The following is a 15687-nucleotide window of genomic DNA, read 5'->3' as shown; positions in this document are numbered from 1 at the left end:
TGCATAAGTATAATTACACTGTAGTTGGTAGAGGTGCAATTAAGGTTTTAGAGAAGGCCATCCCTATCTATTGTGAATAAGGATGCCATCTTGTTCCAACAAAAAGTGCATACAATAAGTCCATGAAACGTACATTGCTATTATGCCTTTTTTTTAAATTCAAGCTTTCGCACATCAAGAACACAGCAGAGCCATGAAATTAAACAAAGGCAGGGGCAGATCTGTGTTTGGTTGAGTGTGGGCTATAGCCCCCATTCAACTCACAAAGAACTGTTAGTAATATATATATATACATATAAAATATATATATATATATATATAAAATATTTGGAGTAGCAAAATTTTTAAGAATTGAACCCACTCAATAAAAGGGTTTGAATTCAAATAAATAAAATTTGGCGGCTAATTCAACTTTTAGTTAGTTTTTTTTTTAAATTCAAAGCTAATTTAAATAAACAGGATTAGATTCCCAAATTCCTATCAATATCTTCTAAAAGTTTCATAAAATGTCTGAGAATAATAAGTTAAAATATTACGAGTCCTAATTTGAGGTGAATCCTAAATTGCTGTTTTTTCCATACTAAATCATAAATTCTTGAATAAATGATTATTTAGTCACTTAACCAATAGAGAAATTTTCGTAGCATTACAAATAAGTTTATTATGGAGCAGTTCCTAAACATGAAAACAAGCTGAATGCAATTGTTAGGTGTATCATTTGTTAAAATGAATATAGTGAAAAGTTGACTTTTTTTTATGAGCACTCTAATGCCATGCCAAAGTAATAAACTAGGGGTTACGTTTGGTTCATGGAATAACTATTCCTCATGCAATGAGAAATTTGGGAGTAGACAGAATAGCTACTTATATATTCCCTGTTATTTCATCCAACATGTAATAACATAGTAAACATTCACATGGTGAAATATGGGAATAGTTATTCCTTATATATTCCCCGTTATGGATTCAAAAAAGTTTCACTTTGTTATTTTCTTCGTGCTAACAACATAAATTTTTGTTAGGCGCAACGGTAAGGTTGTCACTGTGTGACCTGGAGGTCACGGGGTTCGAGGTGTGGAAACAGCCTCTTGCAAAAATGCAAGGTAAGGCTGCGTAGCGTACTATAGACCCATTGTGGTCCGTCCCTTCCCTGGACCCTGCATACGCGGAAGCTTTGTGCACCGGCCTGCCCTTTAACAGCATAACTTTTTGTATAATTATAACTAACCTATTATGATTAATATATTCCTACTAAATGGTACTTTGCAAACAAAACGTAAAATAATAGTTTATGATTATGAAAAAACAATTGTAAAACCCTCAATCCTATAAAACTTTAAGAGTTGTCTTGTTCAAAACACAAATGACTCAGTCCCCCCCAGGTCCTGGATCCACCACTAACCTAAGGACTACAGAAGAAAGGGACACATGCAACAATGGGGCTCATAACAAGAATTTGGGGGCACTATAATAACAAAATACAAGTGGCAGGCTCATTGTCATAAAAATGCTGCATTTATTGATTATATAACAACACAATATTTACCCCCCATTTAGTTAGCGGAATCAGGCTTGGAATGGAATCAAAGTTCAGGAATGGAATTGCATCTCTGCATTTGGTTTCAAAATCAAGGGTGGACGGAATGCAATTCCTGCGAACGGTGGAATAGTGATTCCAATCCAAATGGGCTGGAATCCATCTTCATTCTATGGAATCAAACTCATTTTATAATAAAAATGGAATAAAAACAACAACAAATAGTAATGATTCTAATTATTATTACAAAAATAAAAATAAAAACAATAACAATATTAATAATGCAAAATAATTATTATTATTTTAAGGACAATAACTATTATAAAATAATAATAGTAACTAATAATAATTACAATAACAATAATATTCATTATTAATAAAATAATAATAACAACAGAACAACAATAATAATAAAAGCAAAAATATATATTATTATTTTAAGGATAATAATTATTAAAAAATAATGATAAAAACAAGAAAAATAATAATAACTGCACTAATAATAATAATAACTATTATAAAAATAATAATAATAATCAAACAAAAATAATAATAATACTAATTATAATTATAAAAATAATAACAAAATAATAAAAATAATAATAAAACAAAAAATAATAATACTAATTATTATAAAAATAATAATTACAATAAATAATAATTTTAACTCTAAAAATAATAATAAAAACATGAACAATAATAATTATTATAAAAATAATAAAAACTAATAATAATTACAACAACAATAATATTTACTATTATAAAACAATGATAAAAAGAACAATAATAATAATAATAATAATAATGGCAAAAAAATAATAATATTTATTATTTTAGGGATGATAATTATTATAAAAATAGTAATAAATAATAGTAATCAAACAAAAACAAATAATAATACCAATTATTAATATTATTATAAAAATAATAACTAACAATAACTACAATAAAAATTATATTACTAAAAAAATAATAATAATAATAACAAGAATAATAATAATAATAATAATAATAAAATAAAAATAATTATTCTTATTTTAAGGATAATAATTTTAAAAAGTATAGAAAAATAATAATAACTAATAATAATTACCATAAAAATAATATTAATTATTATAAAAATAAGAATAACAGCAAGAACAATAATAATGGAAAAGGAAAAAGTAATACTTATTGTTTTAATGATAATAATTATTGTAAAATAATAAAAGATAATAACAACGATACAATAAAAATAATGACACAAATAATAATCGCTATCATAAAAAACTTCAATAAATACAAAATTAAATAGTTTATGTCTTAGGGGCATTGATAAAAAATGGCTTATTTCTCATTTCCATTGTAGAAGCCATTGAAGAAAACCAAATGTTGGATAGAAATAAAAATTGGGATTCCTATAGTCATTCCATGTTACAAATCAAGCACAATAATTGCATTCTGAAAGCAATTCCATTCCTACCTTGATTTCATTCCTCCCTCGATTCCTTTCCTGCTTCAATTTCATTTTGTAAACCACACGGGGATTGGGGATATGGGTGTGTGAGTCCAATGCTCTTACCTCCCAATTCCCATATAGGAAACCAAGGTTTGAATTCCCAAAGTAGGGATACGGGGATAAAGTGGAATTGGGCATAGAAGAGGCCAATGAGGGCCACCCAAAAATGAGTTCAACAGCTTTTGAGAACATTAATAAGAACTTGTGAGTCAAAACATCTAATTAATTTTGAGGATTGATAAAGCCATTAAAATCACTACCAAGCATCAACAAGAACAGTTCCATATTTTCCTAAATAAATAAAAAGAAAAATGGAAAGGAAGAAGAAATTTATTAAGAGAAGAAAACAATAAGAGGATGAAGATAAGATATCAACTGCCTCATGAAAATTCTAATCTTCCATTCCAAGTTCCAACCATACCCAATTAAATTGATAAATAATACAGCCCCATTTTGCCTAAAAACCGTAGATTTTGTTTCTTTTTTCAAAAAATTCAAGTGTCACACTAGCCACTCCACCCCAAAAGTAAAAAACAATTTCAAGTGAGTTGGAGCTCTCTAGACAAGGTTCTTGAGCGGAAGGGCTTCGATCTTAAATGCAGCTGGATTTGGGGTTGTTTGCCCTCAGCTACTTTTTTATTGTTGCCAATAGTCAGCCATAGACTCAGTTTCCAACTCGAGAGGGGGTATGTATGGTTGTTGATGTAATGGGTATGATGGTTAGCAGTGTGCGGTTGAAAGTGGGTTCATGCATGATTTAATCTTGTTGGTTTTCACAAGGACGGTTAAATGTTCTTACAACTTTTTGTCACAAACATTTTAGAGGATCTCTTCATTAAGGATTGGTATGCCTACGAGTAGTCTGGCAGCTATGAAACAATCTGTTGAGTTACTTGGCTTGGCTTCCTTGGCTAGGTGCTTGATTCTTTAATTCCTTTTTAAACCTACCAAGGAGTTCACAGTAAACCTTGGTTGAATGCTTTCTAGGACCGTTAGGTGGATTAACTACTTTAATTCAAGCATGTTTGATCTTCTACAAATGTTATTTTTTAAATATTTTCAAAATTCCTCTAGATGTGCACCAATGCCCTAACATTGGTGCAATTGTTAGGGCATTTTCCCTTGGAAATTAATTCCCTTTGGCGCAAAGATATAAAAAATAAGTTTGGTAACAATGGTTGGGATACTAATTTCGGTGTTAGTGTTACCCATAGCAGCCTTTAGAAATGCATTTATCAGATCTCTACTTGGAAATGGGCTTCAAGCTCATTTATGAGAAGATCTTTGAATAAGTGATGTTTCTTTTTCTGTAGCTTTTCCTTATCTTTGTCGCCTCTTGAGTATTCATAATGCCGCAATTGATAGTGTTTTGGCCTTCATAATGCCGCATCAGTGAATAAAAAATTGCAACACATCCTCTGAATTATAACCACACATGAAACGCATATCAAGCAACAGAGCTTTTAGAAGGCCTACTACTGTGCAACAGATTGTTCGTGTCGACTCCATCAAGGGCCACCAGCCAAACAAATGCCTTTAAAGATGGAACTTAGCCCCCCAAATACTCCGATAAAGAGGGAAACCACATCAATTTAGAGAGATAAGAGAAAAAAGATTTATATAAATAATCCCCTAATGAATTCAAAGACCAAACTCTACCATTACTCCTACTGAAGATAAGCCAACCTCCAGTAAAATGAGGAAAAAAGACAGCTCCCTCACCTATGCGTCATTCTAAAAGTCCCAACAAAAAAATCCCACTTAAGAATATTAAATGAGGAAATCACATCATTAAGCAGGAAGAAAGACAATACAAACAAGCACAGGGAGAAGATAATGCTGTCCCCCGCCCCCTCCTTATATGTTTAATGCACATATTCTATTACAACTATTGCATCTCATACACAAGATAAGTATTTAATTTGTAACATATTAGTCCTAAAACTTACATTTATATGTCTATTAACCATTTCTAAAGTTTCATAAAATAATTCCATGCTTTACTACTAATTTCCATCAAATTTTCCAAAGGGAAATTGAAATTTCCAAAGATATTTCTGTACTTTCGGAGCTTCAAAATTTTAGCTGAAATCGAAAATTAAGAGCTTGCATACATCTGGGCTTTGTTTGGTAATGCTTTTCAGACAACAATCCTTGGACAGTAAATGCAGTATTTTTTAGTGTTTAGTTTTAAAAAAAAAGAGTGTAGCATAATTTGAAAACCATGGCACAAAAGAGGTTGTTGCTTTCTGCAGCAGCTTCTCCAAAGGTTGACTAATAAATTAATGGCTGTTACTATCCCATATTATTGTTCATAGAAATACTAGCACACACAACAAAGCGTAGCTGCAGAAGTTAGAGTGAGAAGAAGGATTTTTTTTGGGAGGGTGGGGGGGGGGGGGGGGGTGGGGTTTATATTCTTTTGGGGATTATTCTTGCAAGTCTTTCTTTTCTCATCTCCATTTCCATAGTCCTAATGATAATATTTTTCTCCTCTTTATTGTTTTATATGGAAAGGCAAAACTCCTTCAAAGATAAAAGGCTTTTACATGGGAAAAATCAATACTAAAGACTTCAGTTTATGAATGGAGAGACTTGCTCTCTCATTCTTACATTATCCTTTTGCTTAGGTCTTTCAGAATAATTCGCATAGTACTCGACAGGATTTGGGTTTGTCCTCCTTTTTTGGAGGTTGTCCACACTACTACATTTAGGGGGTTAGCTAGGGGCAAGGAGACAAAAGTCTTGAGGTGTTGCAACAATCTTGCTATCATTTGGTATATTTGGTTGGATGGAAATGCCAGAGGTGTTGCCATTTCCCATAATTTTCTTTGGAGCAAAGTGGTATCTCTTGCACCATTACAGTGTCTAGCCAATGGTTTTTTTAGGCATGTGTATCTCTGGAGGACTTGCAGCCTGGATTGCTTTACTTCTTAGAGTTATCTTGCAATTATTTTCCTTTTTCTTTTGGTGTTCTACTTTCACTGTTAGAGGATATCTTGTTTACCCTTATTTTTTTTAAAATTTTCTTGCCTTTGCTGTACTTTTCCTTTCCTTCTTTAATACAATTATTTGTTCATTTGAAAAGTAAAGCTTAGCTGCTACTCACAACAACTTATTCAAAACATTCACCAACAGTTCTCAAGAGAAAAGCCACAACAACTTCTCCAAAGCGATTTCTTGTAGGGGAAAGCATCAGTTTGGGAACAAACCAAGCAAGCACTTCTGGTTGATTTAGTTCAGTTTCCAAAATTGGCGGTTTGGATATGGTTTAAAATTTTGCCAAACAGATCAGTTTGGGCGGCAGTTCGACAGATGTGAAAAACCAACCCAATCTACCAAACTAATGCATATATATAACTTAAATATTTATAAGTGTTTCAAGATTTCAACATTTGGACATTTTTTTTTTTTTCATTTTTCAATGTTACGGTAGTTTGCGATGCTTTTTCAGTTGATATTACTAAGATATAGTGAGCTGTAGGATGTTTGATTTTTTGCAATAGGTTAAGTTTATATGCTAGTTTATTTTTGGCTCGTTTTGCAAGATTTCATGCATAAATCTCAATTTAATTAAAATTAAAAATTTATCTCTAAAGAGTTGATGCAAATCATCAACCATAAGTTTGAAGGAGTCAAAATTTGGCCCATTTATGATTTGTATTCTCTCCAAAGTGAAACCAAACCATGCTCACCCCTAATTTTCTTTAGAGTACTTCTTCACACGGCTACAGAATTACCAAACAAAGCCTTAACCTATTAGAACATTCTGAGGTAGGGAATCCCAAGAATGACGACCTAGCCAATAGGTGACAACACAAGCAACCAAATTGTTAAACCTCATATCATCTCAAATAGCCACAAAATAGCCAACAAATAGGAAAATTCACTATTATAATTAATCAGTAAACCTGAAATCATCTCAAAACACCTGCAAAGTAGTAAACACAATGGAAAACTTATCCATGTCTCTAGACAAGACTAAAAAACTGCCACTAGCAAAATATAATGATGACAGATGATCTTGGAACTCATCTTAATTCCCTTCACCAGACCTAAGTCAAAACCCCCTCACCCTAGAGATCTTAATCCCCTTCACCAGACCTAAGTCAAAAACCGCTGCACCCTCCCCCTCACCCAAGAGAGAGAGAGAGAGAGAAAGAGAGGGGGTTGTTGAACAGTAGAAGAGAAGTCGAGCACTTGAAAAGTTAAGCAGTAAGCATATTCATTTTAAATGATCAAATTTCTGGAGAGCAGCTTTGTAATAATTGTAAGACAGCATACGAGTGGAATATAACATATAAGCTTGTTTTCTATAAAAAAAAAAAATAGCTTCTATCTTTCAAAAGCCATAGATCCCCAGCTTTTAAAAGCCCGTGAGCTTTTTAAACTCTCGAAAAGCATTTTACACAATCCTGTGAACCTAAATTTTTCTTCGAAAAAGGAGAAAGCTGTACCATAGAACAATGAAAAAGGACAGTTAACCTCCTTGCCCAATTCTCAGGACCCTTTAAACCAAGATTTACACTCCATTAACAATAACAGATCAGCTGACAACAAACAACCACTAATAAAATTTCTCTTCCCAAACCTTGCCTAACTCCTACAGTAAAAAGAAAAAGAGAGGCCAAGCACACTACAACTAATAAAAAGAAAGAGAAACAATTGATCTCCTCACTTCCTCAGCAACCATTAAACCAAGGTTTTAAATTTTCACTTCAAACGAAATTTCAAGGGTTCTACAGAAATTTGATGAAATATATCAATTTCAATTCACTTTTTTTTGAAAAAAAATAAAATTTATTAGTCAAAATATTATTTTTTATGGAACTAAAAGCCATTAGTAGACATAATAATACAAGACCTAGAACTAAAACTTTGTAAATAAATCCATTAATGACAAGTATGTGGTGTACAAGGAGCAATAATTGTAATACAATGTTAACCATATTCAGGCAATATAAATTAAGTTCATATATCTGCTAAATATTTCATTATGTAAAGAAACTAATTTAGATGCAAAAAATTGAATAAAGTGTTGAAGTTAATGTTTAAATTTTATTTTACATAAATTTCAAAATACTTTAAACTGCCATTCATATTCTTCATGTAATAATCTTTATTTTCAACCAAAAACAAATATTTCTAGCAAAAATTTTCAACTTGGAAGAATTTAAATCTCAATTTCAATTTCAAGAAATTTTTGTTCCATAGACAAATTTTCTACAAATTTCATTGAAATTTCAAGATCTCAATAATTGCAAAGTGGTTTGTGAAATTTTCAATGTAACTTTTAGTAAGATGAAAATTAACCAGTCCTGATTTTAGCGTGGTGGAAAGAAAAAAAATCAACATAAATTTCAACAAATCTGAAGAAATTTAAGACCATGCTTGAAGCCAGGATTTAGGCAGTCATTAGCACATCTGACAATCAACCACTAATTCAATTTCTGCTATCTTTTCCAAAACCTTTCTTTCCATAGTCCTACCAATGCCTCAACAAAATCCAACTTAAAATCTTCATCATTCCTCGAGGAATCCTCCACGACTTCATCAGCCACTATTGTTGCATCAAGAAACTAGTGGCTGGCTTTAATGAAGGCACTCTTGACATGAGAAACCACATACCCCAAGACAAAACCCAGCATACTTGAAAGAATCTTTTTCTAAGATCTTCCACACACTCATCGCTAAACTAATACGCCTAAAATCCTTAACCTTCACAAACTGATCCTTCTAAGAGAAGTATAAAGAAAGTCAAATTAGTAGTATCACTTCCCATATCATTGGTGCAAAACTCTCAAAGTAATCCTTTACACCAGCAAACATGATAGAATGCCATAGATAATCATCAGACCCAAAAGCCTTCTCTTTTCTCCATTTTAAAGATCATATGTTCTTTCTAACCATCAAGCCTACCATTTGAAATCAGATGCCCAACTCAAATATCTGTCATAACCCTAGAAGCAAGATCCTTAAATGTAAATTCTTACTACCTGTCATAACCCTAGAAGCAACATCCTTAAATACAAATTCTTACATTATCCAGTAATCTCATTCTCAGTTAATAGCCCCACCACCATCCATCTCCAGTTCTTCAATCAAACCCTTCCTCTTACAATTACCAACCTTATGAAGAACCAAGTAATGCAATTCACCTCCCCAATCACATCAAATTATCTTCAGCCTTCAACTAGTTTCCTCTTTAAAGGAACCTCATCAACCACATTGACAGCTGAAATTGCCTCACAGCACCACCCTTCAGAATAAGACTTCTATCCATTGTCCTGCCTAACATCACAAATTTCTCTAAATTGCATTTTACTAAGTCTCACTCACATCACCAAATGCCACAGGACAACTTTCAGCGTATCCCTAGCAGATCTAAAATTTTCATAGAACAAATACCTTCTGAAGCATGAGCATCACATCCCAACACCTTCCAAATAGGTTGCACAATTACTAAATTCTTTAGAAGATTTTTTTAATAGAAAAAGAAGTTATATTCCAAGAAGAGGAAAAATATAGCATCAGAAAGTAACATTTCAAAAATATTACCTGCCCCCCAGATGCTAACAAAGCACCAAACTCCAACACCTTGATCATATCAAAGCTGTCACAATTAAAAGGGAAAAAGTTAACATCTCAGCCATGTAGAGATTAACTAATATTTAGGTCACTACAAGAGAGAAAACTTATGCACTTGTACGGGCAAACCAGAAATACATCAATTATAGAAATCTAATAAGGTAAATCAAAAAGGAGAATCGGAAATAACCTTCTAAAAGATAGACTTGCCATAAACTTAGGATGGAAGTTAGGCCACGCCACTAAATCATCAACAGCACCTGAAATCCCAGACTCTGACATCTTTCTCTCAATGCATGCAAATAATTCGGCCAAAGAAGTGTTCTTAACATTCTCAGCAATGGCTCCAACAGCATGAGCAGCAGCAACCCTAGTATCCCAATTTTTGCTGCGGAGATATTGGGAAACCTAAAATTCACATGAAAACAAAGATTTGAGCAATAAAAGCATTCAACATAGTATGATAAGTGAATAAAAATATCTTCATGGCATTAGAGCATGGACAATTTGATGAGAACTTGCTAGAACGAAGATTTGATAATTTATAGCAACAAAGACCATAAGTGCCAACCCGAATAATTACAAATTTTACAAGATTACTAAATTGAGATTCATTGGGCATTTTTCAAATTCAAAACTCAGTTCAAAATCATCTTTCTTTGAGTAAATAAATTTTCAATTGGGGAAGAAAAGGAACACACAGAGGGGGCATTTGGTTCACAACATCCTTCAACATTCCCATGAATGTAATGTTCAAGGCATCTCATTCTCACATTTGCTTTGGAGATGGATTCTGACATGTCGGTAACCTCACATTCCCTTAGAATGAAATATTCTCACAAAACATGAGGGAGTTTCATTCCCACAAAAGATGAGGGAGATCCATTTGTGGGGAACATTTCATTATAATGCTTCTCCATGGATAAGTTAGATGAGAATATCATCAAATAGTCCTCAAATTTTTGGATGGTTGGACGTTAATGCCCCCATAATACAGCAGTATAACAAACTGTAGCAACAACAAATCAAACCAATAGGTGGGGTTGGCTACATAAATCCTTTTCCACCAATTTACACGATCAAGGGCAATTTCCTCGAACAAATTAAGGGCTATTAAATCCTTATTCGCTATCATTCCAAGTTATTTTAGGTCTACCCCTAACCCTTCTACTACCACTAATGCTAACTAGCTCACTCCTCCCCACAAGTACACTATTTGGCTTACGATGCAGCTGCCCAAACCATCTAAGCCACCCCACCCTTATCTTATCTTCTGCATGTGTTATGTCTAACTTATCGTGAATATGTTCATTCCTTAATTTGTCTTTTAATGTTATACCATTTATCTACCTTAGCATTCTCATTTCGACGACTTTTATTCTTTAGGTATGTTATTTCTTAGTTGTGCAACATTCTAATCCACATAGCATGGCTTGTCTTGTAGTCATACTATAAAACTTTCCTTCTAATTTTAAGGGCATTCAACAATCACACAACATGCTCAAAGCACTTCTCCATTTTAGCCAACCTGATTAATTCTACATAGTACATCTTCTTGAATATATCCTCTAGGTCGCATAATAGATCCAAAATTCATCCTACCATGACTGAAATTACATTTCATATATCATGCCTTATTTCCACTTACCCTAAAACCTCTAGATTCTAGAACTTCTCTCCATAATTCTAGCTTAGATTCTATTCCACCCAAGGTTATTAAAAAATAGTATCCTACATAAGATCGCTAGGATGGTTTGCAAGTTCGGATCGTAGACTCAGATCACAAATTGTAAGATTCTACTAAATACATAAATAAATATGATAAATGCATTTGCATATTGTTTTTTCACAAATTTCTATGACAAACCTACAAAATTGGCTGGTAAATGTTGAAGACTCAAAAGCTAAAAGTATCTATGGTAGGGCACTTGTCTTACAAAAAGAAGAAAAATATGAAGTGTTCAAATGGTTGCATTCCTAAATCATATTGGCTTATAATGAAAAATGAGCAATTACTTATAAAAAAACAAGAACATAATTTTAGACACAAATCAGTCCACGGACCACCATACAACATGAACATCTTCTATCTTAAATGTCAGCGTCCAAGCCACCATTTGTTACACTAGTGTCACTGAGACTATCATCAATGACTTAATAAAGTTCAACCCAAAAAGAAGTCTTAAGAGTTGGTCTAGAAGGGCCATACACAGAACTACTTTTTTGTCTTCCCCTTTAACTAAGACACTATCATCCTCATTTTTATACATTTTACATAGATTCAGTCCTTGTCCCTTCTTTCTCTAGCTCTAGCAAGTTTAAATGTCTTTTTCCTTTCTTTTGTATCTAGTCTAGCATATAAATATTATCTACTCTAGCTTCACCAACAGCTTTTTGACATCTTATCTTGCCTCTTTATGCTTTTCAATGGTTTCCATGTTTCTTTATTTTTCCCTTTTTTATACCAAATTCTTCATGTCTTTACACTTGATCCCACCACCCCCTTTGCCAGCCAAGAATCTTCCTTCAGATACACCTAAATCATTTTTACTATCTTTTTAATTTTGCTCCCTATCCTACTCCATAGAGTATGGGTCTGCTCTACCCCCTACTATCCAATCACCATCTTCGATCCTTTTATCTTTTTAAATTTCATTATATTTTCTCCCTTTAGGTTCCACAACCTAATTCTCTTGCATTATTTTTGTTACACTTTCTCTTCCATTTTTTAATATAGGTATCTAACACCAAAACTCTTTGTTGTGTACTCAAACTTCCACTAATAACTTAACAATCCTTACATTATAAACGATCAACTTCTTAGTTAAGAAAAATAATTTTTACTTCAATTTTCTCCAATGCTCTACTATTTCTTAAAGCATGTTTTCATTGTAGTAAGATCATATGTCATAGCGAAGTCTAAGATCAAATCACTAAACTCATTTTTATCTTCATATCCATGTCCTTATCCTCCCATAAATCTTATTGTCCTTTCCACTGTCCATTTAAATCAAATACTTTCTCAAATCTTATTATCCCTTCTATAGTAGTATCTAGATCTTCCCAAAATTGTCTTTTAAGGTTTTGTGCTGAACCTATTTGAGGAGCATATGCGATAATGATATTTATCATCTCTTGACCTAAGATCTACCATGCTATCTGCAATTCCTCACCCATTTTTTTTGCAGAAATCGAGTGGTATAAGCGTAACATCGCTCATAGGGAGCACCCCAAAAAATAATTGGTAAAGATTCATATCACATAGATTAGCCAAGTTTTACACTGATTATCAGCTACATAATGTAACCCTCCTGCTTTCCCAGAGCTAGGGACAGCTGTGTATGAAAAGATTTAGGATATTAAGTACCTCACAAGCAGAGTTCACATTAAATAATAAATTATTGTATTAGTAAAAATGGAAATCAATGAAAAATGAAAGTAATATTATTCTTATGTTATAATAATATAAATAATCATTGAAATTTTGAGATCATATTGCCCTCATTATTTCAATGAATTGAATTATTATGTGTTGAATTTTTTAAAATTTGATGGTTGAAATTTTTTGAACATGGACTTAATTTAGTATATAGTTTTAGTAGGCTTTTGCTTCAAAAATATAAGTATTCTTCATATATTGTTCATACAAAGGACAAGCATACAGTGATATTCTTCTTGGAATGCCTACCATGAACCAACCACTAACATGGGCATCGTATGTACAATTCTGAAATCTTCCAAAGTCAACTACATAAAAATGTAACAATAAGGCAGGCACCCCTAGGAATGAAATCCCTCAAAATATCATTTTATGGGAATATTTTCGATAACCACATGTCACAATAAAGGGTAAACAAAGCTTCGTCCAAGGCTAAGCAAATTAAACGAAAGACACAAACACACTTTCAACCCAATTCAACACCAATTTATGCAAGGAGTTCGACAAGTTGAATGAATGACAAAGAAAAAAAATAGGTATATTGCCAATTATAATTGTTCTTATTCTTTCCATTTTCAAATAATCAAGAAGATTAAAAATTGAAGCAATTCACCGCTGCATAGTGATAATTTCATGTGACAGAAATAAATTATTATAAAATAATAAGGCTATTGCAAGGGGAAAAACAAGATTCAGCAACAAAAATAAGCAAGGAATAAACAAAACATAAGAACAAAACAGAAATGAACAAAGTATCAAATGAAACAAGTGTGAAATACCTTCCTTAACAAAGAGTTCAAGTCTTGCGGATGTGATTTGGCAATATCCCCTATATGACGAGCTGCTGCAAATCTCGTTGCTTGGGTTGAACCAGCTTACAATTGGTTAAAGAAACAAACAATCAAAATTATTCAATTCAGATACCAGACCAGCAAGCAAAGGAAATAAGCATGGATGCAACAAGTCCCAATCAATGGAGCTAAACAGTTGAATTCATACAATGCATTAATAGACTACAAAATAAGCCAAGGAAATATAAACATAAAAAGAGAGCACAAGAAAAAACAAGGATACTGTCCAACAGAGTGAGCAGGCGATGAAGACGAGACGACGACTGCTGAGTCATATTGCCTCTATAAAAGATGCAATACCAGCAGCATGTCTTGTTACTATCAAAGCAATTTGCCTAATAAGTCAAAATAAATTATCATCACTGACACCAGCAGGAAAGCTCTATTCCATCGTCTGAGCTTCTACGCGAGCCACCAACTGTGCTAAGCAATGAAAAAAAATAGAAAAATAAACAAATGCATATTCAATTGTTTCACCAGACATCAAATGAGATTCTAAAGCAAAGCCAAATGCTGCATAAGATCAAGGTTATGGCAACGGGGATGATGATGAAATGACATATCCGAATTATAAAATAGTTTGCAATAGAAAAGCCTGGATTTTGAACCATGTGGCCGTTCCGTGGTACCTTCCCACGTACGGCCTTTTTTCTGCTTCGACTTGAGCTGTATTTTGTATATCTCACAACGTTTCTCTACCCTCTCACAATAACCACAGTTCTCAGCCCCTTCTTGTTCACCCTCGACAGCACCTTCCCGCCCCTGATCTCCAGCGACACCTGCCGTGTCAGGCGGGTCCAATTAGGAGCCACATAGAGATCGTACTCGACACCCGGATGAGAGAGATGAGATGACTCGGCGACAGTGAAGATTAGCTCGGCGATGAAGATCCATATAGGACGTAGAAGAGGCTCTGCTCTCGGAGAATATAGCATGTCGCACATGGCGGCCAGCCGGCGGCCATGGCTGCGAGTTTAGAGAGAGAGAAAGAGAAGTGAAGATCAGCATACCTGTAATAGACAAGGGAAGGCCGTCGACGATCGGTGGCAGCTTCGTTGTCACAGCGGTGCAAGGCGCCTGCAGAGGTGGCACTGCAGCTATGGGAGCTTCCTAGGGTTTTGGGGCTCATGAACGGAGAAGAAGAAAGGGAGGCGCTTCGGGACGTAGCCCCCTCCTTTCAATTTTAAGTTCAGACCGGGTCAGACTGACCCGGTTGACCCCACGGGTTGCCCAATTGGCCCAACCCGATCACTATCTCTTTTTTTCTGAATGGTAAAGTTAGTTGTAAGTGATTACTGCGATGCACGTGTCTTTTTAAAAAAATTAAAATATTGAAGAAATTATTTTGAATGTTTTACAAAAACATTGTCTCTTCTTCGTCAATACAAATTTTACTTAACTTTACTGATTTTTAATTTATTTTGTTGATAAAGTTTTTTTTGTAGTTAATTTAGTAAGCAAAATTATAATGTGCAAAACATATATAATTTAGATATAACTTTCTAGGAAAAAAAAAAGAATAAAAGGTTTCAAATTACAGAGCGCAACAAATAAACTAGTAAAGTTTATGTTAAAATGAGATGACTGATCAAAAAGTAAAACATCTATATAAATAATAAATAGTAGAGTTGATAAAATAGATTTGGTTGTCAATCAATTTCTAATGATTATATTTATATTATATATTCTTAAATAAAAATATTCTAAATTGTTTTAATTTTCTTTTCTATTTCTAAATGAAATATTTAAATTAAATATAATTATAAATAACTAA

The 15687-nt window shown here is 33.2% G+C and overlaps 1 protein-coding gene across 4 annotated transcripts in view; it reads right to left on the bottom strand.

Annotated features, from left to right (window-relative positions):
• LOC131144932 (TATA-binding protein-associated factor BTAF1) overlaps positions 1-15081 on the bottom strand; it is a 109283-nt gene extending 94202 nt beyond the window's left edge. For 2 of the 4 annotated variants that reach the window (XM_058093895.1, XM_058093897.1), the window contains exons 1-5: positions 14924-15081; positions 14137-14331; positions 13842-13936; positions 9814-10031; positions 9594-9648 (exon numbers count right to left, since the gene is read on the bottom strand). In XM_058093895.1, the coding sequence (XP_057949878.1) occupies positions 9594-9648; positions 9814-10031; positions 13842-13936; positions 14137-14188 (420 nt within the window). In that variant the 5' untranslated portion in view covers positions 14189-14331; positions 14924-15081. Of the gene's footprint in view, positions 1-9593; positions 9649-9813; positions 10032-13841; positions 13937-14136; positions 14337-14923 lie in introns of all 4 variants that reach the window. The other 2 variants (XM_058093896.1, XM_058093898.1) reach the window with 1 other exon arrangement.
• Between the last annotated feature and the right edge of the window lie 606 nt (positions 15082-15687).

This window comes from Malania oleifera, chromosome 12 (assembly GCF_029873635.1).
Source record: "Malania oleifera isolate guangnan ecotype guangnan chromosome 12, ASM2987363v1, whole genome shotgun sequence".
NCBI classification, from domain to species: domain Eukaryota; kingdom Viridiplantae; phylum Streptophyta; class Magnoliopsida; order Santalales; family Ximeniaceae; genus Malania; species Malania oleifera.
This window is presented reverse-complemented; position numbering and strand designations above follow the sequence as displayed.